This window comes from Bos indicus, chromosome 21, assembly GCF_029378745.1.
Source record: "Bos indicus isolate NIAB-ARS_2022 breed Sahiwal x Tharparkar chromosome 21, NIAB-ARS_B.indTharparkar_mat_pri_1.0, whole genome shotgun sequence".
NCBI classification, from domain to species: Eukaryota; Metazoa; Chordata; class Mammalia; order Artiodactyla; family Bovidae; genus Bos; species Bos indicus.
In genome coordinates, this window is record NC_091780.1 from 34,036,041 (window position 1) to 34,060,670 (window position 24,630).

At 58.2% G+C, this 24,630-nt stretch overlaps 1 protein-coding gene and 1 long non-coding RNA gene across 3 annotated transcripts; one reads left to right on the forward strand and one right to left on the reverse strand.

Annotated features, from left to right (window-relative positions):
- Nucleotides 1-1,674: 1,674 nt before the first annotated feature.
- Nucleotides 1,675-20,297, reverse strand: CSK (C-terminal Src kinase). Of its 2 annotated transcripts, XM_070775383.1 has the most exons (13): nucleotides 20,117-20,295; nucleotides 6,489-6,568; nucleotides 6,052-6,165; nucleotides 5,835-5,947; nucleotides 5,301-5,520; nucleotides 4,449-4,542; nucleotides 4,174-4,239; nucleotides 3,993-4,092; nucleotides 3,808-3,898; nucleotides 3,283-3,356; nucleotides 2,999-3,194; nucleotides 2,806-2,892; nucleotides 1,675-2,555 (listed from the first exon to the last, which is right to left on the reverse strand). In XM_070775383.1, exons 2-13 carry the CDS (start codon nucleotides 6,501-6,503, stop codon nucleotides 2,373-2,375), a joined length of 1,353 nt encoding a protein of 450 aa, XP_070631484.1. In that variant the 5' UTR covers nucleotides 6,504-6,568; nucleotides 20,117-20,295; the 3' UTR covers nucleotides 1,675-2,372. The 2 variants fall into 2 exon arrangements, with proteins under 2 accessions (XP_070631484.1, XP_070631485.1); XM_070775384.1 differs by lacking the exon at nucleotides 5,835-5,947 and having other exon boundaries at nucleotides 20,117-20,297.
- A 1,773-nt stretch (nucleotides 20,298-22,070) lies between these two features.
- Nucleotides 22,071-23,005, forward strand: LOC139178216 (uncharacterized). The gene is made up of 2 exons (XR_011562639.1): nucleotides 22,071-22,384; nucleotides 22,722-23,005. It is a non-coding gene; the product is annotated as an uncharacterized lncRNA (long non-coding RNA).
- The last annotated feature ends 1,625 nt before the right edge of the window (nucleotides 23,006-24,630 follow it).

A 24,630-nucleotide genomic window follows, 5' to 3' on the forward strand; every position in this document is an offset into this window, starting at 1 on the left:
TTGGGAGCGTGAAGTCCACTCTGGTATTGGGCACAGTGGATGCCAGCACACTTTAGATCAGAGCCCCCAGCCCCGACCCCGGCCCTAGGCCTGAGTGACAGTTGTCTACCAGTGTGCCACTGTGTGGTAGCCTCTCCTCGGCAACTCACCAGGACGGTCCCTCTCCCATTGCAGACCCACTGCCCCTCATGCTCTGGATTCCAGCTGCCAACCTCGCCCTTGGCAAGCTCCCACTTGAAATCACTACTGTGCCCTCCCCTCTCTACTGTCCACCTCCCTCTCAGTATGTGGACACGATCCCGAGGTAAACGTCCTTCCCTTTGGCAGTCAGATTTGCTTAAGCCTCTACTGCCTTAAAAATCCTTTCTTCATTACAGCTGGATTCCTTCACAGACTGTCTACCTTCCTGCAGTCCTTGCACCTCCTCTAGCCACTGTGATGGTGATCCGGACTCCACCCCCACCAAACTTCAGTCTTGCCAAAGTCCCCAGTGACCTCCTTGCAGCTAACCCCAACAGCAGACTGTTTTCCTCTCCTGTGTCCTCTGAGAAGCAGGGAAGCTGCTGGCTCCTCCCTCTTGAAATGCTGCTACCCACCCTCTCACTCATCCTTCCCCATCTCAGCTTACATGCTGCCTCTTCCGGGAAGCCCTCCCTGACCTACACATAAGGTCTGATTCCCACGCTACTCGTTTCTTCCACAGCACCTCTCAGTTTGTCTATGTGATCGTCTTCCCAACTGTCAACTCCACAGGGTCCGTTTTGCTCACTGCTGAACCCTAGTCCCACCACACTGCAGGGATCCAAGTGTGTGTTGTTGAGTGAATGGTCTGGCTTTTTAAAAAATGCATCTGGCTGTGTGCAGAGAAAACAAACTGGGGGAGGCGAGGCAGCAGCACTGAGCTGCGGGAGGTGATGGGGCCCGACCACAGTGGGCTGAGGAGCAGCCCCGAGGCGTCCTGTACAGTCAGAACGGCCTGGATTTCAGGTCCTGCAGGCTGGGAGAGGACAGGTCAGAGCCCCAAGGACAAGGGGACACTCCACGAGCTGCCTGTCTCAGTGAATGACGTGAACCCTCAGAGGCTCTGCACTGACCCTGCAGAACCCAGGGCCAGTCTGCCTTCTCCATCTGTGCCCCGCAGGGCTGGGCGCACATGGGGCGGGGTCAGCGATGCCCCGTCTCAGGGGAGCTGTGAGAACGGCCAGCAGCTCAGAGCCTCCCCGTCGCGGTCACGTCTCATCGGCACGAGACGTTTATCCTGCCTCCTACCAAGGGGAGCCCATGTCTGGCACATCAGGCCTGGCTTTCTCCCGCATCCATGCTCCAGCCCTCCCTGTACTGTGGGCCTGAACAACACAGCAGGAGAGGCAGTTGGGATGCCGGCGGGCGGGACCCAAGCCCAGGACGGCCCCAGGGCCAGGCCTGCCTGGCAGCAGGACGTTGAGGGAGGCAGGTGGTGAGAACTCCTTCACGGCAGACACAGGACACTCGCTCGTGCAGCTGACACAAGGCGGTGGCTACATCTCCCCGCAGTGCTCCCCACCCTGCCCCCCTCACAGGGCAAGCACAGCCTCACTCACAAGAGACAGGGGGATGGACAAGATGGCACAGGGATGGGGGGCCGGGTGGGATAGGCAGGCTCGGTGGATGAAGCGCCGAGACCGGGCAGCGGGGTCCTCATGGAGTGGTTTATTACGATTCCATCTCACAAGGCAGGTGGGTGGGCGGCAGCGGCACACGGACTCCAAGCCCCTGACAGACGTCTGCCTCGGGCGCATGCAAACACTGCAACATGGTCAAGCGCAGACACGGGGCGACCGAGGCGACACGGACACGGGACACGGCGGGGGGAACAGGGCCGGGGCGATGGGGCCCTAGAGAGGGGCCTGGTCTCCCCAACCCTCGTGGGCAGGACAGGAAAATAAGATTCGTACTTCTTGTAAAATGCCCATTTGCTGGGTACTTTCTTTCTCCTTATCTTGAAAAATAATAAAAAATAAACACACGGAAAAAAAAAATCTCAAAAAAAGAAAAGGAATAAAACTCTAAGAAGGCGAGAGATGGGAGGCCAGGGGGAGCCTGACCACGGTAGGGCGTCTATCCCCCGGCTCTTCAGCCTCCTCCCATCCGGGCCCGAGGGCAGGGCTCCCAAAGCCCCACAGGTGGGTCCATGAAAGAAGGTGCCAGGCCTAGGCGGGGTCTCCGGGTGCCAGAGGGCGCACGGGCTGGGACAGGAAAGAGGCCCAGCGGCCTCCTGCTGGGCTCAGTTCAGGTTTGGGCCCAGTGAGCGGGGGTGCGAGGTCCGCAGTCTCTCCGGCTCAGTCCCTGCAGGCCCGCAGGCCCTCAGGCCCTCGGCCCGGGCGAGGCCGCAGTCACAGGTGCAGCTCGTGGGTCTTGATGCGCTCGAGCTGCTCGCGGAGCTGCAGGAAGGAGGGCCGCGTGGCGGCATCCAGGTGCCAGCAGTTCTTCATGACCTCGTAGACTGCAGGTGGGCAGCCGTCGGGGGCATCCATCTTGTAGCCCTTCTCCACCCGCGGGACGACGTCCTTCAGGGGCTGTGCAGAGGTGGGGGTGGTGTGAGTCGGTGCGAGGCCTGACCCCGAGGGGACCCCTACTTAGCACCCCTCTCCATGACACCCCTAGTTCTGTCTCAGATCCAGGTCCCGGGGGCACCCTGAGAGGACCCCAGGGCAGGTCTGCAGCTTCCAGGCCTCAGATGGGGGAGGCAGGGCCCAGTGAGGGCCCCCACCCTGCCACCCTCCCCTTTCTCCAAGCCCCAGTCTCAGCCCCAGTGCCCACACTCACAATTCTTGGATAAGGCACTCGCCCGAAAGAGTAGATTTCCCAGAGAAGGATCCCGAAACTCCACACATCAGACTTGGTGGAGAATTTCTGCCATGTGGATGGGAGAGGCGGTGTCAGATCCTGGGAACTGGGGGTGGGGGTGACCAGGAACCCCATCCACCACTGCTCAGGCCCAGAGGAGAAGCCCGCCCACCTTCTCTCTTAGGGCCTCGGGGGCTGTCCACTTGACCGGCAGCTTGCCCGTGTCCTGGGTGCTGGAGGCCTCCTTGGTGAGGCCGAAGTCGCTGACCTTGGCCACATTGTCCTCAGACACCAGCACGTTGCGGGCAGCCAGATCCCGATGCACGAAGTTGTTGCCCTCCAGGTATTCCATGGCCTCACAGACGTCTCTGGGGGTGAGCCACCCACACGTCCCCTCAGGCAGGGGTCCCGTAGCAGGGCAGCTCCCCCCACCCCCAATCAGGTTGCTTCACTCACAGTGAGAACTTGAGGAGACAGTCTCCGCCAAGCACCGACCGACCCCGAGACCGCAGGTAGTCCACTAGACTCCCCTGGGGCAGGACAGACAGACCAACAGGCCGAATAGGTTAGACCTGCCCTCCAGACCTCAGGGTACTTGGGGCTGGGTAAACGGTGACACTCACGGGAGGTGTGAGGAGAGCGAAGGGGCAGGGGAAAGGTCAGGGCATCACTTCTGAAAGATTATCAGATCCTACACGCTGGACACTGCACTCAGCAATTTTCATGCACTGTCTCTTAATTCTCATAAATCTCTGAGGAAAGCTTTGTTACTACCTCCCTTCACAGACGAGGACCTGAAGTTTGGTGAGGTGACAGCTTTTCCATGGTCCTGGAATGGTCATGCCATTGGTCACCTCCAGTGAATAAATGATGAGCCAGGACAAAAGCCAAGCCCCAGTGACTTCAAAGCTCAGTTGGAGAGCAGGGACTGAGGGAGCATGGGCCCAAGGGTATGGTGGGGGGCTTGGGGCAGGCACACACCTTGGCCATGTACTCGGTAACGATGTACAGCCCACTCTTCTCCTCTACGATCACGCCCAGAAGCTGTACCAGGTTGCTATGCCGGAGTTGCCTATGGCGGGACAGGGTGGTCAGAGCCTGCCAAGCCAACCCATCACCTCCCAGCTCCGGGGCGACCTCCCCACCCACCCCCTGTCCCAACTCACGTCATGACGGAGGCTTCAGCCAGGAAGGCCTGTGCAGTGGCATCGTTCTTAATGCACTTGACAGCGACTTTGTTCCCTCGGTAGTCACCCAGCATCACGTCTGCGAAGACAGCTGGGGCTTGTTCCCTGGACTCCCCACAGTCACCAGCCCCTCCCAGGGCTCCCACCCTCTCCGGCTCACCTCCAAACTCCCCCTTCCCTATGGTCTGCAGCAGCTTCAGGTCCTTCATGTTCAGCGCCCAGCCACCTGGGTGGGAGGTGACAGGGGGGCGGGAGGCGGTGGTCAGGGAGCGGGGGTTAAGTCAGAGCAGGGGTCGCAGCAGAGGAAGACTGGACTATGACATGTGGGTTCCCTGGAGGTCTCCAGAGCCTCTGGGATGGGGGTTGTGCCAGGAAGCCTGGGTGGGGGAGGAGGCGGGTGGGCAAGAGAGGGGTGGGTGTGGGGGTGGCACTCACTGCGGAAGAACTCATCCTGGGCGGCCACGGTGCCCTCCATGACCTTTGGCTTGATGAGGCGAGTACAGAGGCCATCTGCATCTGAGGTGTAGTGCTGCAGGGCGCAGGGCAGCCCCTCAGGACCGGGCCCTGTGCACCACCGGTGCACCACTCTGATCTGACCACCAGAGGGCAGCAGAGGCTGGTCCCACCCAGTCGAGTTGCTTTGGGGAGGGAGGGCTCCCCATTTTCTAGCAGGGTTAGGGAGGCCCAGACACACAGCCTGTCTCCCACGCCACCCCACACCCCAGGTGCTGGACGGACACCAGCTGTTGCTATCACTTGGCCTCACCAACAGCCCTGACTCAGCCTCTAGCTAGGTGTGCAGAGGACCCCTGCCCCAAGTCAGGCCAGCAGCGGGGACAGTGCTGAGGGTGGGTGCAGGAGGCATCTGAAGGCTGCCTGGGGCAGAGTCGGCCTTGGGAACTGCCGGACAAGGGGGCCACCAAGGTGGAGCTCGAGGAGACATGCTTATACACACATGGTTGGGCAGACAGTTCTGAGTGGCTGGAGGGAAGCTAGCTCTGGGATCAGAAGACTTAGATCTAGTCCTGGCACCTCCAAATCACAGCAGTGTGACCAGCAGCAGGCCCCTTAACTGCTCTGAACCTTTGTTTCCTGGCCTACATACTGGGGTGCCATCTCCACGTGGAGGCACTGTGGGCTCAGAGATAAACCCCGGCACACGACAGGGGCTCTACAGAGGCGCAGGGAAAGGCAGGCTCGCCGAGGCCGCAGGACCTGCCCAAGGTCACCCTGCCAGTGGCGGTGGGGCTGCAGCCGGAACCCAGCTGGCCCTGGGGCCCCGCTCACCTCCACCAGCTGCATGAGGTTCTCAAAGTACACCTCTTCATCGATGCTGAGCTTGCTGGCGTGGTACATGATGCGGTAATGCTCCACCTTGCCATCACAGCTCACGCACAGCGTGTAGTCCCCGGGGTAGTTGGTGCTCTCCCGCACCAGGAACAGGCCTGTCTCTGGTGGGCACAGGAGCCGCTCTGCCTGTTCCCGCGTGATCTTGCCATGGAACCAGCTGCAGGGAGGCCAAGCCTGGGGTCGTGGCAGCCCAAGGGCAGTGCTGGGTTCCACGTCCTGAAGGCCCTCCCTCTGGCTGGTGCCTCCTCAGAGTTTGTGGCTCAGACAGGCACTGAGGCCCTCGTCCTCTGCTTCCCACCCTTCATCCCCTCTGAGGTCTGCACCCACGCCCTTCCTCTTGAGAGGCCCTCATGGACATCCCAGCTCTTACCCTTGCCTTCATGCTTTCCTGACTCTCTTCCTGGGGACTCAGGGCTCCCATCCTCCTCCCTCCCAGACTGGAGCTTCTGATCGCTCCTTGGAGGTACTCACGGCATGAGGCTGAGCTTGGTGCCTGCCTTCACACCCTCCCGCTTCTGGACATAGTTGGCTGGGATGATGCCCTCACGGCCCACCTTGTTCTTGGCTTTGTACCAATTGGGGTCCTAGGGAGAGGGGAGCCCAGACACTTTCTCAGGCTCACCCACCCCTGCAGGGGAGCAAAAACCCAGAGGTGGGTGGTGGGTGGGGGTGTGAGGTCCCTGGTTACCTTGGTGACAGCCACAATGGTGAGCACATCTCCTTTGCAGAAGGGAAGGTCTTGCTCAGCAGTGCCGTGAAAGTTGTACTTGGCAATACATTCTGTACCGGATGGCCAGGCAGCCTGCAGGGCAGGCAGCAGGTGGGCAGGTGCAGCCCGGGGCAACCCCCACCCACCTGCCTGCACGCCTGCAAGGCCACAGCCTCTCTCCTAGCCTCCACAAGCCTGGGTGAGGCGCCCTTCCTCCACAGAGCGCTGGGCGCCTGCTAGCTGAGTCTCACCCCCTGGGCTCCCATCTTGAGTGCCTGCATCTGAATTCTACTTTGCTAAGAGCCAGGGCTGGGGAGAAGGGGAGAGCATCGACCTGCATTCTCACTCTCTCCCCTCTCGGCACCCCATGGTGCCATGGGGACCCCCGCCACACCAGACCCCCATCGCCGCAGTACCTGAATTGCTGACATCTTCCTAGAAGATCTGGCGTCCCCGTGTCACAGGAAGGCCGACCTGTCACTTGGTACCATGAGAGCTGTGGGGAGAAGTGGGGGCTGAGGGGAAGCTGTGAGAAGAGACGGCGCCTCTGTCACTGAGATCCTGCTCCCTCCCCACAGCAATGTGAACAGATGCCAGTGGCTTCTGGAGCTGGGGTCTGGGGCAAGGGCTGCCCTTTCCACTCTTGGCAGGCTGCGGACACTGGGCAGGAGAGAAGGGCCGAGGACCCCCAACCCTGAGCCCACTGTGGCCTTATAGCCCACAGAATGACCGACAGAGGCCACAAATCACAGCGGGTGAGTAGCACCTGCCCTGCCAGCCCATGGCGGGATATCAGCTAAGCGGTCTGCGAGGGGCCACTGAGGGTGGTCACTGAGGGCGGCTGAGGTCACTGAGGTCCTTGGGATTTGGGGAAAGTCACTCGTCCTCTGTGGGCCTCTCAGTTCTGTCACCTACAGAAACTTGCCCCGGCAGAATCTCTGAAATCAAATGTAAGCCAGCTCCATGGCCTGGCCACCCCACTTCCGGGCACACACCCGAGAGATGGCAGGGCAGGTGTTGCCAAGACAGGCCTGGGAGAGCGCACGGGAGCCTGGTCTGAACAAAGTGCACACTGGGGACTGCCCAGATGCTCGCCGGGAGTGAGAGATAAGCTGTGTGTGTTCACACAACAACGGACAGCAGCAACCGTGAACCAACCGCCACCATGGACCAACACTGACGCGTGCCCAAGCGTCGTGCTGACCAAGACGCCAGGCAGGAAGCACACACGCCGTGTGATCCCATCTGAATCAGGTTCAGAATCAGGGGATTCCCAGGGCAGGATGGAGACCTCGGAGGAGACGGCTAGCTGACTGCAAGGGGGTAAGCTGAGCTCTGGCAACTCACCGAGCTGTGCCCTGAGACTGGTGTAGTTTCTGGTGTACATGTTGACTTCAATACAGTGGACTCCCCCAAGAAAGCGACCCCAGCCAACCTGATGCCCCCAGAGCAGCAAGTCAGCCCCGTCCTGCACACACACTCTCTGCGGCCCCAGCTCAGCACCCCTTCTGCAACCATCATCTTCCCACACAAAGCCCAGAGCTGCCGTGTACCTGTCTCAGGAAGCAGAGGGATGGGACTACTGTTCTTTGCTGACAGATGAGCAATCTGAGGCTTAGGCAGGGCCAGTGGCTCTCCCATGCCTATGGTGTGTCAGAAGAGAAACGCCTCCATGTGCCTTGTTCCCAGGCTCATTCATGTGACGGACAAGGTCTGGGGCCTGGCTGACATTCATGAGCAGTGGAAGAAGACATTTATATGCAAGTGCCTAGGGGTGTGAAGGGAGTGAGGACTGCAGAGCTCAGGTGGGCTTCCTGGAGGAGGGAGCGCTGAGCTGAGCCTGGAAGGTCGCAGGGCTTGGAAAGGCAGGGGCACCCAGGCTGGAAGCCCATCGTGAGGGAGGGTGGGAAACAGATCCTATGGTCTGAGCACCCCGTTGTCCGCTGCAGGGGATGGTGAGTACTGGGCCCGCGGGGCACAGACCCTGCAGGGATGTGGGGCTTCAAATTCCAGGTGAGGAGACAAGCTTGGCTTCTGAGGGCCATGGGACCTGGGGCCTAAGCAGGGGGGGTGTGGTCTGGGCGACCAGAAGGAGCCAGGGGAACCACCACCACTGCTTCCAGGCCCCACTCCTGGGGCAAGGGTCAGGCAGACCAGGCTCTGACGAGTACACAACAGGCGAGAAACTCAACCCTTCTGATCTTCGGATCTCGCACTCCGAAGGCGGGATGGGACACCCCCAAGCAGGCTGTGGAGGGAGTGGATTGAGCCCCCAGACTTGGAAGTGTCTGGCATCAACCTCCTGCGCCTGGGGATGAAGGGCTTCCCTTCCTCCCGGAACACACAGTGCTTCCTGTCCCGAGGCCAGAGCGGCAGCCTCTGCCGTCTGGGCAGGGAGACCGGATCCCCCTAGACACACACACACTGACACGACGGGGCCACCATGAGTACAGGAAGCAACTTCGGGCTCCCGACAACCACCTGTGGGAGCCACGAGCTCCTCGTGCCCCCATTTCATAGAAATGGAAACCGAGGCTCAGGAGCTTGCAACAACTTGCCCTAAGGCACACCACTAGTTAGGGGTGATGGTCTGGAACTTGAATTGGGGTCGCTCTGTGGTTGGCTGGGTCCTCAACCTGCAAGCCCTTCTGCATAGGGGTTCTGCCAGCTCTCCGCATCCCCATGTCTCCCCCTCCCTCCACAGAGGGCGCGGAGGCTGAGGCGCCGTTAGTCACCCTCTCAGCTGTCAGTTTGCAAACACTCTCTCCCCGGCCTGCAGCTGCCGCAGCCGCCACCTCCCCACTGACTTGAGGATAATAATAAAAATAATAATAGGCCATGTTGGCTGAGCACTTACTCTGTGCCAGGCTGTCCTTGACACATTATGGCTCATCAAATCCTCTTAACAACTGAGAGAAAGGCTATTATTATTCCCATTTTACAGGTGAGGATGCCAAGCTAGGCCAAGAGGCAAGTGGCCTTACCTGAGGCTACACCTCCAGTGAGCATCCTGCCTCACACAGGTGTCAGAGGCCTGAGCCAGCAGGCCATCCCACCCCCATGCCTGGTGCCCTCTGCCTAACGTGCCCACACATGTCTATGGAGTTGCTGGCAGGCTGGGACCACCCTGGCCTAGAGAAGAGAGTGCAAGGGAACAGGGAGAAGTGAGCAGTGCTCAGGGGGATGGACGAGCCCAGAGAGGTCAGGGGGGCTTCCTCGAGGGTCTGGCTTTGGAGAGGACAATCAGGAAAGGAGAGGTGTGAGCTAGCCTTCCCCTTGCTCAACTGGCTATGGCTTCAGGACTCCGTTTTCCCACCTGTACAATGGATTGGTGACAACCTTGCAGCTTCCAGGGCTGCTCTGAAGCCTGCTTTCTTCACACAGATATCCTGCTGGAGGGAGCTGCAGATACTCTCTGATGGCTCCTCCCTGGCGAAGTCATGAGGCCAGGACGACCCTGTCCTTAGGGCCCTGAGGGTCCAGATGGGCTATCCCCCTCCAGGTCAGAGGCCAAGAGTCAGCGGCTGGGAGGGGCCGCTAAAAACCGTGGCCTCTGATCCAGCCTTGGTCAGGCACAGAGGGGCCCTGCCAGGGTTATCTGAACCTTGTTTCAGGCAGCTTTGCAGAAGAAGTGCAGGAACAGTGTCCTGGGAGGCATGGGCTCTCAATCTGGTTCCTGCTCTGTCACCAACTTGCTCTGTGACCTTGGGGAAGTCCCTTGAGCTTTCTGGGACTCACTGGCTCTTCAGCACGTGAGCCAGATCCCTTTATCACCTGCAGCTCCTAGGACTCTGCCTCCCTGCCTTGGCATTCCCTCTCCACCCCTCCCCATTCTCTACCCAAGGAACTTCCACTCAACCTTTGGGGTTACACAGGTGCCTAAAAACACGTAGCAGGACAGTCCCTGCGGCACTGATGGGTGTAGCAAGAGGCTGGGAGACAGACTTTATGTCCATTAATAAGGAACCAAGTAAATAAATGACCAGATATCCCCCAAAGGGAAAAAGGCCAGCTGAGACAGGGCCAAGACGGATCTCAAGGTGTTGAAACAGAAGCCTCCCCGTGAGAGAGTAAGTAGAAATGGCAAATAACCAGCTCAGATCATGAAGGACATGTTGCTAGGGGTGCAGGACAGTGACATGGCATCTGGGGACCACGCTCCAGACTAACCAGAGAGAGGAAAGACCACTTCCAGCACAGCGAGATGTGGCCCATGCCTCGTTCACCAAGTGATCAAACGGAGCGGCACCAATGAGGAGAGGAGCATACAGAGTGCCTCCCGCCCTGAGCAGGGCATGGCATCTTCTGTGCCACGGCCGCAGAGCCGCTTAACCTGACTCCAATTAGGGAGCCCAGATATCCGGCCTGCCTTGAGTCAAGGTCATTAAAGACAAAACAAACAAGCACAGGCTGGGGGATGTTCTGGATTAAGCAGGACACCAAAGAAACAGGACACAACAAAATGGTAACTATGGGAGGGGAGGGGTGTGTTAGGGGGTAACCTTACTGTGGTAATCGTATCACAACATACATCTGTATCAAATCTTCACACTGTACACTACTCAAATTCACATAACACTAAATAGCAATTATATCTCAATAAAGCTGAAAAAGAAAAAAAAGACACACGACAGCAAGACTCAATGAGTGATTCTGAATCAGATTCTGGATCAGAGGGAAAAAATAGCTATAAAGGTCACTTGGGGACAACCTTGAAAAATGAAAACGTTAGATAATATGATGGAATTAACGTTAATTTTCTTAACTGTGATCATGGTACTGTGATTATATAATAGATCTGTGCTAAAATACTTAGAAGAGGAAGGTATGATGCCTGCAAACTCACACTCAAATTGGCAAAAAAACAAAGTATATACATATGTCTAGTACACAAAAGAAGAGGTAACGCAAATGTGGCGAACTGTTAAAATCCGGTGCATCTGGGTGAAGTATATATGGGTATTTGTGTGTGTGTGCTAAGTCGCTTCAGTTGTGTCCGATTCTCTGCGACCCCATGGACTGCAGCCTGCCAGGCTCCTTTGTCCATGGGATTCTTCCGGCAAAAAAACTGGAGTGTGTTGTCACACCCTCCGGAGGATCTTCCCTACCCAAGGACTGAACCCACGTCTCCTGCACTGCAGGCAGATTCTTTTTCCATCTGAGCCACCAGGGAAGCCCACATATGGGTATTTATTATACTATTATTTTAGCTTTTTGGTAGGTCTGAAAAACTCAAAGACTGGAGGAAAAAAAAAAAAGCAAGGTGCAGGACATCATCCATGGTATATTACAATCCTTATTTTTCCAAAGGACATACCATTCATCCCTGACCTCAGAAATGCACAGATTATCGCTAAAAGACAAAAGAAGCTGATAACAGAGGTTATCTATCTCTGGGAGGGGGAAGGAGGAGTGAGGATCAAGTTCAGGGCAACTTCCTTTTCATTGTATATCTGCTGTCTGTTCTTTAATTTGTTTTCTTAACAACATGTATCTATTGAGTGAGTGAAAGTCACTTGTCTGTCCTGTCTGACTCTTTGAGACCCCATGGACTATACAGCCCACGGAATTCTCCAGCCCAGAACACTGGAGTGGGTAGCCTTTCCCTTCTCCAAGGGATCTTCCCAACCCAGGGATCGAACCCAGGTCTCCCGCATTGCAGGTGAATTCTTTCAGCTGAGCCACAAGGGAAGCCCATGTATCTATTCAGTTCAGTTCAGTTCAGTTCAGTCGCTCAGTCGTGTCCAACTCTGTGACCCCATGAATCTTAGCACACCAGGCCTCCCTGTCCATCACCAACTCCTGGAGTTCATTCAAACTCATGTCCAATGAGTCGGTGATGCCATCCAGCCATCTCATCCTCTGTCGTCCCCTTCTCCTCCTGCCCCCAATCCCTCCCAGCATCAGAGTCTTTTCCAATGAGTCAACTCTTCACATGAGGTGGCCAAAGTATTGGAGTTTCAGCTTTAGCATCAGTCCTTCCAATGAACACCCAGGACTGATCTCCTTTAGAATGGACTGGTTAGATCTCCTTGCAGTCCAAGGGACTCTCAGGAGTCTTCTCCAACACCACAGTTCAAAAGCATCAATTCTTCGGCGCTCAGCTTTCTTCACAGTCCAACTCTCACATCCATACATGTATCTATTACCTCCCCCCTAAAAATTATGACTGAGTTTCCCAGGTGGCTTAGTGGTACAGAATCCACCTGCCAGTACAGGAAACACAAGAGATATGGTCCAACCCCTGGATCGGGAAGACCCCCTGGTGGAGGAAATGGCAACCCACTCCAGTATTCTTGCCTGGAGAATCTAAATCCCACGAACAAAGGAGCCTGGCAGACTACAGTCCATGGGGTCGAAAAAGAGTCAGACATGACTTAGTGAATTAAAAAACAAGAAAAAAAGCAAAAATTGCGATTAGTAAGAAAATAAACAACTTCTGGAAACTGACTTATGCCAGGAGTCTTCCATGGTCACCTGGCTGTGGTGGCTGGCTGCTCCAGGCCTCCAGAGCCTCTCACGTCTCACGGTCCAGTGAGAACCTCCCCGACCCTGGCCTGGGAGCCCTGCAGGAGTAAAGCCAGGCTGACTCACGTCCTAGCAGGGGCCAGGCCCAGAGCGGCTGGGCCGTGATTGAGTACTGAATGAATGAAGGAACCAACAAACAACAGGGGGAAGCTAGGCTGGCTGCACCACACTGTGGTCCCACAACCGACAGGACTATATTTAACCCCAAAAGGACAGCAGCTGCCACCCCACCCCCACAGAGCTGGGGGACAGGGGGCTTTCACTCCTACTTCCTGCCCCAAACCCTGCTCCCAGCAGTCCTTGTGCTGGGGTCCCGGGAACAGGCTGGGCATTGTGCCCAAGCACTGAGGTCAGTGGCCGCAGCCTCAGGCAGGCTTTCTTGGGAGCCCAGGCTGCCAGGGAGGGGCGAAGCCCAGAAACTGCCCTCTTCCTGCTTTGGGGCAGCTGTAGACCCCAGAGCCAAGCACGTGCTGAGGGCCAGAGTAGGTCAAGGGGCTCCTGCCCTGCCCCCCTCACCAAAACTCCACTGCCTAGTGGGGCGTGGGAGCCTTCAGTAACTGTTTACACCCAGCTAAAAATACCCACTGAAAAGGGAAGTGCACAGGAGACCTGGGGGGGACTCGGGGGCCACGGTCCCCAGAGACTCTGGTCCAGCCATAGGACCCGGCTGGAGTCGCTGCAGGGCGGGGGCAGCCCGCTGGAGGCAACAAGCCGGTCCACCTTGCCCTCTCGTTCTTCGAGCCATCGTTTCAAGAGCCTCCCTGTATGCCCAGCCCCACGTGTGGTGGGTCAGTATGGCCAGGAAGGGGAAGGGCCCAGGAGGGTCCTGCCCTTGGGACCCCAAGAATGCTACTCGGCTTCTCTCCCTGGTGCCCAGCCCTGCTGCTGATCTCCGAGCTGCCAGGTGGTCAGTCAATGACGGCCAGGTGTGCAAGGGATGCCTCAGCAGGCGAGAGAGACAGGGGGCGGGGCCACTGGGGAAGCGGAGTGTTGGGGGGGTGGTGTTAGCAGGGGACTGGGAGGATCTCAGGTGATCTCAGGTAGAAGCGACTGTGCTAGATCAGGCCAGGATTCGGATTTCAAACCGTGGTACGCAGAGGGTTAGCTGAGAATGAAGAAGCGCGGGGTGGGGTCTACAGGGGCTCTGAACCCAGGCAGTTTGGAAGCCGCTGACAGGTATGGGGCAGACACAAGCAGCGCTGTTTCTGACTGGGCGCGACCCTCCACCCCCCCCACCCCCCACCCCAGCAAAGGACAGCACCTGAGGAGGGCGGGGCACGCCAGCAGCTGAGCTGGTTTGGCAGCTGCACAATCAGCCCCGCCTCTGGTTTTGCAAGGGGCACCCAGGCTGACGGCACTGTGATGCCCCTGGCCACACACCAGGGTGGAGGTAGGGGCTGGTTCCCACTAAGCTGGACGGGTGGTCCCAGAGCCCTCAGCATACCCACTACACAAAATGTCTCAGGGCCGGGTAGCAGCAGAACTGGGCACAAGACCCCTGAAAGGCCTGAACCTCCCTGGGGGTCAGGAGAGGACTGGAAGGAGGGTCCCACTCACTTTGCCTCTGGTGTGTGCGGTCCACCCCCCACCCCAGGGCTCCCTCAGCCTTCAGCTCCCCAGTCCTAAAGGGAGGGGTGAGACGAATGGCTAAAAAATGTTAAAAACCAAACTACAGCAACTCACAGGCTTTTTTCCTGCCCCCCAGTGGCTCAGTGGGACCGGAAATCCCGTCTAGCGGTTTGGGAGAGGCGGGGGCTGGAGGAGAGAAGCCTAATGGGGTGCCTCCTCCCCCAGGCACTGCTGTGGCTGGAGGCTGTCACTCCTGGCCCAGAAAGGTTTCTAATTACCGCTCAGGAGCCTAATTACCTACATGCGCTGGGCAGGGGGGGACTCCAGGGCTCCCCAGGGCCCTAACCCAGACCTCAGTTCCGCCACACCCCTCGGCACAGCCTGTGGTCTTTGCATCTTCATTTGACTACATTTACATATGGCCTCTCAGCACTGGTCTCCAACGAACCCTTGAAAACCAGACTGTCCTTGTCCCTCACCCTAGTCACCTTACACGTGGGGAGACTGTGGCCCAGTGGCCGGTGAGTGGCCTAGAACTTTGACCCCCAGATTCCCGTCTCTGGTCTCCCCGTCTCAGAGAACATACAGCCATGCTGCCCAGGGGAAGGAGAAGAAGGGCTACCAACACCCTCCCCCACGGGATGGACTGTAAAAGTGAAAGCACGGAGCGAGAGCCTGCTGACCCAAGCCTGCCCTCGTTACTTCACCCTCAGAAAACCCCTCATCTGCTTGACAGAGGAGGCACCCAGCTGAGGACGATCACCCAGCTTCCAAGGGGGAGAGTGAGGGTTTGAGTTCAGGCCTGCCTGAACTTGGTCAGCAAACCCTCCACCCTCTCCTTGGGCAGGACCGATGACGTCCTGGACAGACAGGTGCGGGAGGGCAGCTGAGGGGGGACCGGCCGGCCCTCCTGTTCTGGGAAGCACGGGTTACATCTGTGCCATATCCTGCCTTGCAGAGACAGGCCAAGAGTTTGTCCAGGGCCACACAGCAGCTAGAGAAGTCAGCAGCCCTAGAGAGTAAGGGCTCTGGCCAAGGACCTCTGCCCCCACCCACCTCTTTCTCAAATGCTTCTTGATTTTCATGGCCCTGCCCCTCCAGGAAGTCCTCCTGGCTGCTCCAGCCTACGCAGATCCCCAGCTTCTGAGCTCCCCCCAGCCCTGCCAGGAAGTTAGAACCACAGGCCTCCCCCAGCTGACTCCTCTCTGAGCCTGGGCTCCTATACTGGTTGGCAGGGGGCTCTGACGGTTCCCTCTCCCCTCCACTCTCCCTGTGGCATGGCCAGCACAGGCCAGGCCCACAGATGTCCGGGCCTGGGTGAGGAGCAGAGGTTGGGCTGAGAAGCAGCAGCCAGGGGGTGCAGGTGTCAGGTGACACCCAGGTCTTCACCCACCGGGGCAGGGCTTCCAATCATGTGGAGAGCAGACCGGCAGGGGGTGGGGGGTGCGCCAGGCAGCCTCTCTTTTGTGTCTGGAGGCCCAGGGCACGGAAGGGGAGGGGGAGGCGGAGGGAAGCTGCGGTTGGAGGCCCAGCCCCACCGAGGCGTTCAGAGCTGGTGTGTGATGAGAAGCCACGTTCATCACAGGACCTCAAAACCAGGAAGAGAAACTGAGCAGGCAGAAGGGTGAGCTGGGCTGCACAGGGGGGCCCCCAGCTTCCCGGGGCCTGCCAAGGGGAGCTCCTGGACAGTCAGTGGACAAACCACTTGGCCCTCCTGGGCCTCAGTTTGCCCATGGGAAAAATGGGATTTCTCTCCCTGGTTCTGCCACTATGGCCCTGACTGGTATGGGCTGCGGTATGCCTGAAGCCAGGGACCCTCCCCCAATTAGTGGAGTACTCCTGGTCCCGCAGCGGGCTCTGGCCTCTCCTGGGAAGAAGGGCTTGGCCCTCTGCAGCCAGCCTTGCCCTGCTTGCTTCTCCCCTAAGCCACACAGGGAGCACACTAGCTCTTCCTCACCAGCTCTTTATTTTTAGGTCTGAATTTGACTTTAATCATTACTTAGCGGATTCTATTTCCAGCCCTTGGATGAAGGGACCCAGAGGAGAGGAGGAGGGGAGGCGGTGCTCCCTGCCTGGGATGGAGGGGTGGCCTGCTCCTCCACCCATCCTGTCCCCAACCAAGAAACAGGGGCACTGAGAAACACCCAAAGTGCTCACGCCAGCCAGGCCAGCATCGTGGAGAGGACCGCACCCTGTGACCTCATCCCAGCCCGGGCTGTGGGACAGGAGGGCAGCTGTAATGCCCACTTCCCCTGCGCCAAGACCAGGCAGGAGGCAGACACTCCAAAGGCAAAAGTCTGGCGGCCGGAGCCTGAGGTCAGGCACCAGGGAGCCCTCTGCATTGAAGGAGCCACCTCGGGAAGGGCCCTCTGCCTACGTTGTTCCTGAGCCATGCTGGTCATCTGGGCTATGGTCTCATAGGCCCCGGGGGTGCCGATCTGAGACTGGTTTCCTCCTAGTGTCCCTGGGGTGGCGCTAGGAAGGCACACCCCCACCCCCGTTCTACAGAAGCAGAACAAGAGGAAGCAAGTAATGTCACAGCAGTACACACTCAGGTTAGACCTGGGCAGCATCTGCCAGAGAGAGGGCTGCCAACACCCGAGATTTCCCAGTGATCTGTGGACCATCTATGTTCTCTTCAGCTCCCAGCTGGGAGGCTCTGGAGTCTGTGGCCCCTGGCCCCGGCTTTCTTCCCTCCTTCAGCTGCTTGGTGGGAGGATGCAGCTGGCATGGCTGTCCCTGGCTTGAGGCTCAGGATGCCTGGAGTTCCTTGCCCAGTACTCAAGTTTTCCTAGGGAGTAGGTCCCTGTCTCTACAGGGGAAATGTGGGGCTAGCCTAGGAAGTAGCTGAAGCTGAGGGACAGGAGGCAGCCAGGCTTTCAGAGAAGAGGCCTCATTCATTCAGCTCTGATGCTGGAAGAACAGAAGGAGAAGGGGTAAGGCCAGGCCCCAGAAACCAACCCATAGCCCATCTTCCACATGGTGATGGGGCGGGTGGAAGGCAGAGAGGGGCGACAGGACACTGGCCAGAGCAGTTTCTGAACACAGGGTTTCAGAAGGGCTCCCTGGGCAGAGACCACCCTCGGTTAGGTGAGCCATCAGCCAACCCTGGCCCTGGCGTCTTCTGCACATGCCGAGGCAGCCGGCTGTGGGCACTCTCTCAACAACACCTACCCTTCTTACAGAGCATCTAGTGGACGCCAGGGGCTGTGCCAGGCACCTTCCAGTCCCTGGGTTAGTTAGTTCAGTGTCCGCACACTACCCTCTGAAGTAGGGATTGCTGTTGTGTATATAAAGGAAATCTGGCTCCAAGGATGACCTGCCCAAGATCCCTCTACCCCGGCCTCAATGGCACAGCTGGGCCTGGAGTCACTTGTTGGCTGGGTGCCAAGTTGCCTACTCTCTCCAATACCCTCGGCGGCTATGGGGGCCTGTAGTAACAACAGTTACAGCAGCGACAGACGGGCAACAACAGTGCACAAACCTGGGAACAGGGTTGGAGTATCGCCGCTATGGCAGAGCCGTCCGGAATATTCCGTAGCCTTTTAGAGGCAAAGTTACAGACTGTGTAGCAACATGAGAAAATGCCCAGATACAGTATTAAATGAAAAAAGGTGTGAAGGCACACACACCCAAATGACAACAGCGACGAAGGAAAAAAAGATCAGCGAAAGATGGGCTGGGAACTCCAAGATACTAACAGCCACAGCACTGGGGAAGAAACAGTGGGTGAGTTTTTCGTTCTCTAAATGGTCTGTAGTGCTGTTTTGTTACTTTCTAAATTAAGCACCCCAACACTACATACCTACACACTTAGTTTTCTCATAAGCAACTCAGGCTTTGCGTTCTGGGGACCTGCCTGTCCCCTAGCTCTGGTCCTGGTGTCTGGGATTTCAAGGAATGGCCTTTCTGATTTGGGACAGCCCCTGAGACACACGAGGGTCCTTCCCTACCTTCTCTTTCGCAGATCAAGCACCTTTGGGTTATTTCTTTGAAGCCAAGGCCCAAAGATGGAGCCAAGAGGTGGACCTCAGCCGTCTTGGACGATCAGGGGGCAGCCACGTCACACTGTGGGCCCTGGGGCTGTCTCTGCCCGAACTCTTGTCTGTTCTGGGATGGTTCAACCCCTAGGAGCCTGGTACCCTCAGCAGTGATGCTGGAGACCCTCTCTCGGTCCTTCTCAGTCCCAGGTCCAACGCAGACAGAAGAGCAGGGAGGAAGACACCAAGCTCGCCAGAGAAAAAGTGAATCCCTGCACACACGCTTCCTGAAGCCAGACCCTTTCTACGAGGGCCTCGGGACCCTGGGCTGCCCCTGACAGCTCACAGGCATCCAACCAGGTCAGGTTTCAGCCCTAGGCCTTCGGGTTGGAAAGGAAGTTAGGGCTGGGTGAGGGGAACCTCACAGACCCACCACATTTGTGAACCCTCCACTGTGCCTGTCAGGGCAACCGGAAACAGCAGCAATCAAGGGCAGAGACCTGAGCAGGATAAACCTGCCGGTGGCCCCCGGGGCCCCAAACACCACCCTGTATCCTCCAGGGGACCCCCACACCTCTAGGAGCAAGAGGATCCTGCCACACTCCCAATCTCCCTCCTTTCACCTTCGCCCTGTTCCTGCTGGGGCCCCTACCAAGAAAGATACTGGGACCATTAGGGTGTGGGGAGCTTGGAAGAGACCATCTGGATGTCCCCACTCTGACAATGCTCTGATGCCAAGGCGGTAGCGTGATCCCTACAGGGTTTTTGTCTTTCCCTCCAGATCCTAGTCACTAGCTAAGCCAAAGGTGTACAGGAGGGCTGAGTCAGGACAGCCCACTGGACTGCTTGAGCTCAGAAGCAGGGGTACACCCCACGGGTGCCCCCACGCACTCGCCACATCCCATGAGTGGGACCCAGCCTCAGACAGCAGGGGGAAACCCCATAGGCAGAGCCGATGCTGCCTGAGCCCAGACAAGGCAGTGCTGAGGCCGGAAGCCCTCTCGCTTCTCTCCAGCCCTCTATAAGGGAGCACGTGCTCATCCCACAAGGTCCCATGGCCAGGTTGGGGGGCTTATGTCCCTCATGGATAAAGGTACCTGTATCGTTTCCCTCTGCCCATAGCAGTCCAGCCCTGCAGAGTGGGGGGAATGAGAGGACCGACAACCTAACTCTGCCAGAGGCCGGGGACAGCAACTTCCCCCTTTAAGCCTCAGTTCCCTGGTCTACAGAAAGGGAGGGGAAAGGAACCCCTAGTTAAGCTTCAAGAATCCGATGGCTGGGCACGCCCCTTCCTGACACCTGGCCTGGGCCCTGAGGAGCCTGGGAGAATGGGCTGACAAGGCTGCCAGCAGGTGGGGGCATGGTCCTAATAATGCCCAGTGTCACCTCCACACAAGACACAGGCCCTGCCCAGTTTCCCCACCCTAGGGTCAGAGGTCCCTTGGCTTAGGCCTAGTCTTCTGGGAGGCTCAGGGTGACAGGCTCAACCTCTGGCAGAGGCTCAAGGAAGGTGGCTGGGCCCTGGGCTTCCTGGAGACAGCAGGGCCTCCGCGGGGGGGAATGAGGGAGGGGTCAGAACCAGGCAGGCCGAGGAACCTGCAGGGAGGCCCGGGGCAGGGAATGGCAAACCGCCCATTCTCCGAGGGCCCTGGTCCATGCTGACCCCCTCCCTCCAGGCTCCAGCCAGCACCCACGAAGCGGGTGGGGGGAAGACAGACTCGGGGTGGCCTGAGACAAGTCTGTGGGGCTGGAAAGGCAGTACCTCCCTCGTGCGCTCCCCTCCCAGTCCGGCTGACAGGGACTCCCGGGAGATTTCGAACCCGGGAAGGAGGGGGGGGTAAGGGAGGTGGGGGATGGGTGTGGACGCCACGGCAGCTGCAAGAGAAGCGGGACGAGCGACCTCCGCCCGCCTCCCTCCGGGAAGCACCCGGACGCCCACCTCCCCTCCCGGCCCGCCAGGCACTCACCTCTCTCGGGGCACTGCGGTCCGGGCCACCTCGCTGCGGGCAGCATCAGCGGCCTGCCGGACGGTCCATGCGGCCAGGGGGGAGGGGAGGGGCGCAGGGGTCCCCGGGTGGTGAGGTACAAAGAGGTCTGGGTGCGAGAGGAGGGGGAGGAGGGACGGCCAGACAGAGGCAGGGGGATGGCCGCGCGGCCCGGGTCGGGGAGGGAAGAAAGGCGGGGGAGAGGGGGCGGGAGGGAGTCGGGGGGGAGGAAACAATGTAGCCGGCGCAGCCCCGGCAGAGTTCCGCTTCCGAACGCCGCCACCGAGGCTCGATGCGGGGACGTCGCGCCGGCTGCCCGGGGCGGCCCCGGACGCTGGTTCGGGGCGCCGCAGAAGGTCCCCGCGTTCCACGCCCCGGAGGCTCCGGCGGCCACAGGCTGGCTGGGGCGGGAGGGACCGCTGGCCGGGGGGGTGGCCCCGACGGCGGCGCGGCCGGGAGACCGCCCCGCTCGGACCCCACCCCAGCAAGACCTCCGCGCGGGGTGCGGGGTGGGGCGAGACCGGGAGGGCGGCGGCGGTCGCGGCGGCGGCGACGGCGGCAGCGGCCAAGCTCGGCTGGCCCTGGGCTCGGCTGGGAGGAAGCTCGCAGGCCTGGCGAGAGGAAGCGCGGCCCGGATCCTCCACCCGCGGCACCGCGCCTGCGCGAGGGAGCCGGCCCGGCGCGCGGCGGGGCGTGGGCCGACGGAGCAGCGCCCCCTGCCGGGCGCCGGGGACACTGCGGGGGGTGTGTCCGCGCGCACGCCCTGCCCCCGCCTGCCCGCCCGCGTTGAGGCTCCCGAAGGTCCCTCAGGGAGGTCCGGCCAGCCAGCCTTAGAGCAACCTCCAAGCCTTCCCCAGTGTAGGAGCGACGGAGGCCAGGCCTCGGCCCCTCTGCTCGGATCTGTTTGTGCACAGGGGCCCTCACCCGCAGGAGCATTCATCCGTTCACAAGCATTTCCTGGCGCTGCCAATGTGACAGGCCCTGTTCTGGAGTCTACCCGCAGGGCCGCTTGGTGGCTGTCAAGGAGTTCCCAGGGCCGACAGGCCAACAGACAAGCGCTAGGAAATAATTGATAAAAGTGAAGGAGTGGTGTACAAGGCTCACAGGAAGCAGAAAAGAGGGGAGGGCTAACGGGGAGACTTGATAGAGCTGGGACTTTAGGCAGAAGGAATAAGCATGGGCAAAGGTCGGGAGAGGTGAAAGCACTTGACATCTCTGTGCTGCGCTGTGCTGTCTTGTCGACTCTTCGCGACCTGTGGAGTGTAGCCCACCAGACTCCTCTGTCCATGGGGATTCTCCAGGCAAGAATGCTGGAGAGGGGTTGCCGTGCCCTCCTCCAGGGCATCTTCCCAACCCAGGGATGGAACCCAGGTCTCCTGCATTGCAGGCAGATTCTTTACTGTCTGAGCCACCAGGGAAGCCCCCTGACGGCTCTGGGAACTGTAAATGGCTTAGCATGGCTGCAAGTTTGCAGGGTAGGTCCTGTAAAGTCGTGGGAGATGGGGTCCCCTCAAGCCACTAAAGTCGTGGGAGATGGGGTCCCCTCAAGCCACAGAGCACAGAGATCCAAAAGGCCTTATGGGACTTTCTTGGACTTTGTTTTCAGCCTGGAGGCAATGAGGAAGTTGTCAGTGACTATGTGACCTTGGGAAAGTTACTTAACCTCTCTGTGCTCTAGTTTACCAAATGGGGAAAGTAATAGCACCAACTTCTTAAGGTTCCATGGGGAGGAAATGAGTTAATATGCCTAAAGTGCTTAGTGTGCAGTGGCAGGCACTTACTCAGCCCTTAGCTAGGTTTCATTTCTTCCTATATATTATTGTTAATGAAGGACAGGGTGTGATGGGCTCTGAGCTCAGGAGCAGACAGTGAGTGTGTGGGGGGGGGGGGGAGTGTAGAGTTGGGGGTGAGGGGGGGCGGTCTGGATGGAGGAGAGACCAGAGACTCCAGTGTAGGTGGGAGGCAGGGCACTTCCTAGGGACTGGCTCCTGAAGGTAGGTTGAGGGTTGGATGGGCGCAGGAGAAGGTCATTCTGTGATGGGGAAAGGAGGTGTACAGGAGGTGAAATTCAAGAGAAGTGAGGGATTCGGGAGTGAGAGGGACAGTCAAGGGCCTTGTGGGAGAGCCAGCTGAGAAGACACTGCAGAGCTGAGTTGGGTGTGCCTCCCCGGACAAACCACAGGATGGCCCTCTGACCCAATGCACCCCTGGGCCAGTTTCCAGTAAGAAGCCAGCCCTGCAAGGAGGGAAGTAAGTGTAGTCACACCACTGCCCTTTGAGATGTCCAGTAAGTCTTAGAGACAGCTGTGGTGTAATAGAAAAAAAGCATGGATTTGGGGTTCTCACAGTAAAGTTAAATCTCAGCTGAACCACTTCCTAGTTGTGTGACCTTGGTCTAGTTACTTAATGTCTCTGAGCTCAGTTTCCTCCTCCATAAGATCAAGTTCAAAATGCACCTCTCTTGCAAGAGATGGTGCAAAAAAAAAAAAAAGAGAGAGAGATGGTGCAGATTCAGCAAGATAAAGGCCTTGGGGTGGGGGGTGGGGAGGGCACTCAATTTGGTTGGTTTCCCTTTCTTTCCTCTGAGGTCAAGATGGAATGATAAAGTGGGACCGGATGGGGCCACCCCTCAGCCTAAAGGAAAGCACTTCGACAGCTCTGCAAAAGCTTTGGGAAGGGTCAACCTGACTGACATCTCCCCTCCCCCAATTGAATCAGCTGGCAAAATGGGAAAGGGCTGTGAGGATCCCTCATTCCAGTTTCGTCACCAGTCTCTCTTCCTTTCCGCCAAACATGTTTGACTTCTTCCCGTGGATTTGCTGTGGCCTGAGTGTGAACTTTGGAGTCAAATAAACTTGTATTTGCATCCTGGCTCCACCTCTTCAGAGCAGAAATGAAATAGATTTGTTAACTTCCCTGAATCCTGGCCCAGGAGGCAAATCCATACACGAGCACAGGCCCCACAGAGCTATCCTATGGCGGAAGAGCCAGTTCACTTTCAAGTTCAACAGCATTCGTTCATTCATTCCCTCACTCAAATAGTTACTGAGCACCTACTAAGTGCTTGGCACCCTTCTGGATGCAGGAGTTGAAGGGGTGAGGAGACCACCTTGGTTCTTGCCTGGTGGGATCAATAAATAAGCAGGATAATTTGACACTGGCTTAAGGGCAATGAATGTTTGATGGAGGAGACAGCGTGGTTTGGGGATGATGGAGAGACACAGAGGGCCCAACGGCTTAAGGGACAGCCAGAAGATCAAGGTGACAAGACCAGTGAGGAGGGTTGTATGAGAGGAAGGGGCCCGATTTGGTAGGGTGTTGTAGGGAAGAGGTTTTATTACATGAGTTTGGATTTTATTATATGAGCAATGTGGACCCAATGATAGATTTTAAAGTAGGGGAGTAACACGACTGAGCAAAAGTCAAGAGACCAGTGCAGAGGCTTTGTACAGTGGGGCCATTGATGATGGGCCTGGGCCCCAGCGGACAAGGGACAGCCACGTGGCAGTTTTGGTGATGGCGCTGTTTGGGGAGAGCAGAGGCCCCAGGGGAAAATGGACCTGATCATCAAGTACAGCTGAAACACGGGGAAATGCTGGTGCTCTGCTGAGGTAGGGAGGGCCAGGGAGAGGGGCAGACTGGGGGTGGCGCTCAGGAGCTGTATTTTGGACAAGCTGAGGTTAGGACATCCATGAGATGGGGAGATGTCAAGTTGGCGTTTGGAGCCATGTTTTAAAGACAAAGCCACTGAGGCTCAACCCTGAAGAACTTTCCCAGAGTCTGACCCCCAGTACTGGGGTTCCAGTCTGAGGACCTCCAAAGCCTTGGGCACCAGACAGCCTCCCCTTTCAGCAGACTCTAGGGAAGGAACTGATGAGAGAAGAATCTGCGGGTTTTAGGATGGGGGGAAATTTAGGAGGAGCCCCCTCCCTGCCAGGTAGGCTCAAGTGCCAGCTTTGCCAGGCTGGGCTACTTGTCCCTACCTTGGGAAAATGGAGAAAAGAAGGCAGGCTGGAGACCCCTGGATGTGGGGAACAGGGCTCAGGATTTCTGGCTGCGTTCGATGACACAAGACCACCACACTAGCTCAATGCAAAGTTGGGTTAGTCACCAGAAGTCCCAAGCTTAAGCAAATTTATGGGTAGAACGAGCTCTGCTCCCAGGATCCAGGATCCGCTGGGAGAGGAAGGGCCTCTCCTCCCTCCACCCTGCTTCCTCCCCTCCCCCAGCCTCTCTACTTTGAGCTGACAGTTTAGAGAAGCTGGTGTGAAATAGTTTGAAACTCAGAGGTCTGGGCGGTCCCCCAGGGCAGAAAACAGGAAGCCAAGATTAAAGGCAGATTTCCAGCAAAGTCCCCTTCGACTTCCTGCAGAGCAGGTGCTCAGGCTGAGCTCACTGACAGCAGCTTCCCTTGCTGGCAGCACCTCTGGGTGGCTCTGCAGAGGCTGGCCCTCCTGCTTTAGGAGCCCATCTTCAGTCTTATCATCACCATCCCC

Bases quoted from the DNA above. Each gene is read 5' to 3' on its own strand.
- CSK (XM_070775383.1), bottom strand. The intron at 3,899-3,992 runs GTGAGTTGGGAC...GTCCCGCCATAG, and splicing joins GCTGAAGCCTCCGTCATGAC to GCAACTCCGGCATAGCAACC. The intron at 3,357-3,807 runs GTGTGTGCCTGC...GTCCTGCCCCAG, and splicing joins TTACCGAGTACATGGCCAAG to GGGAGTCTAGTGGACTACCT.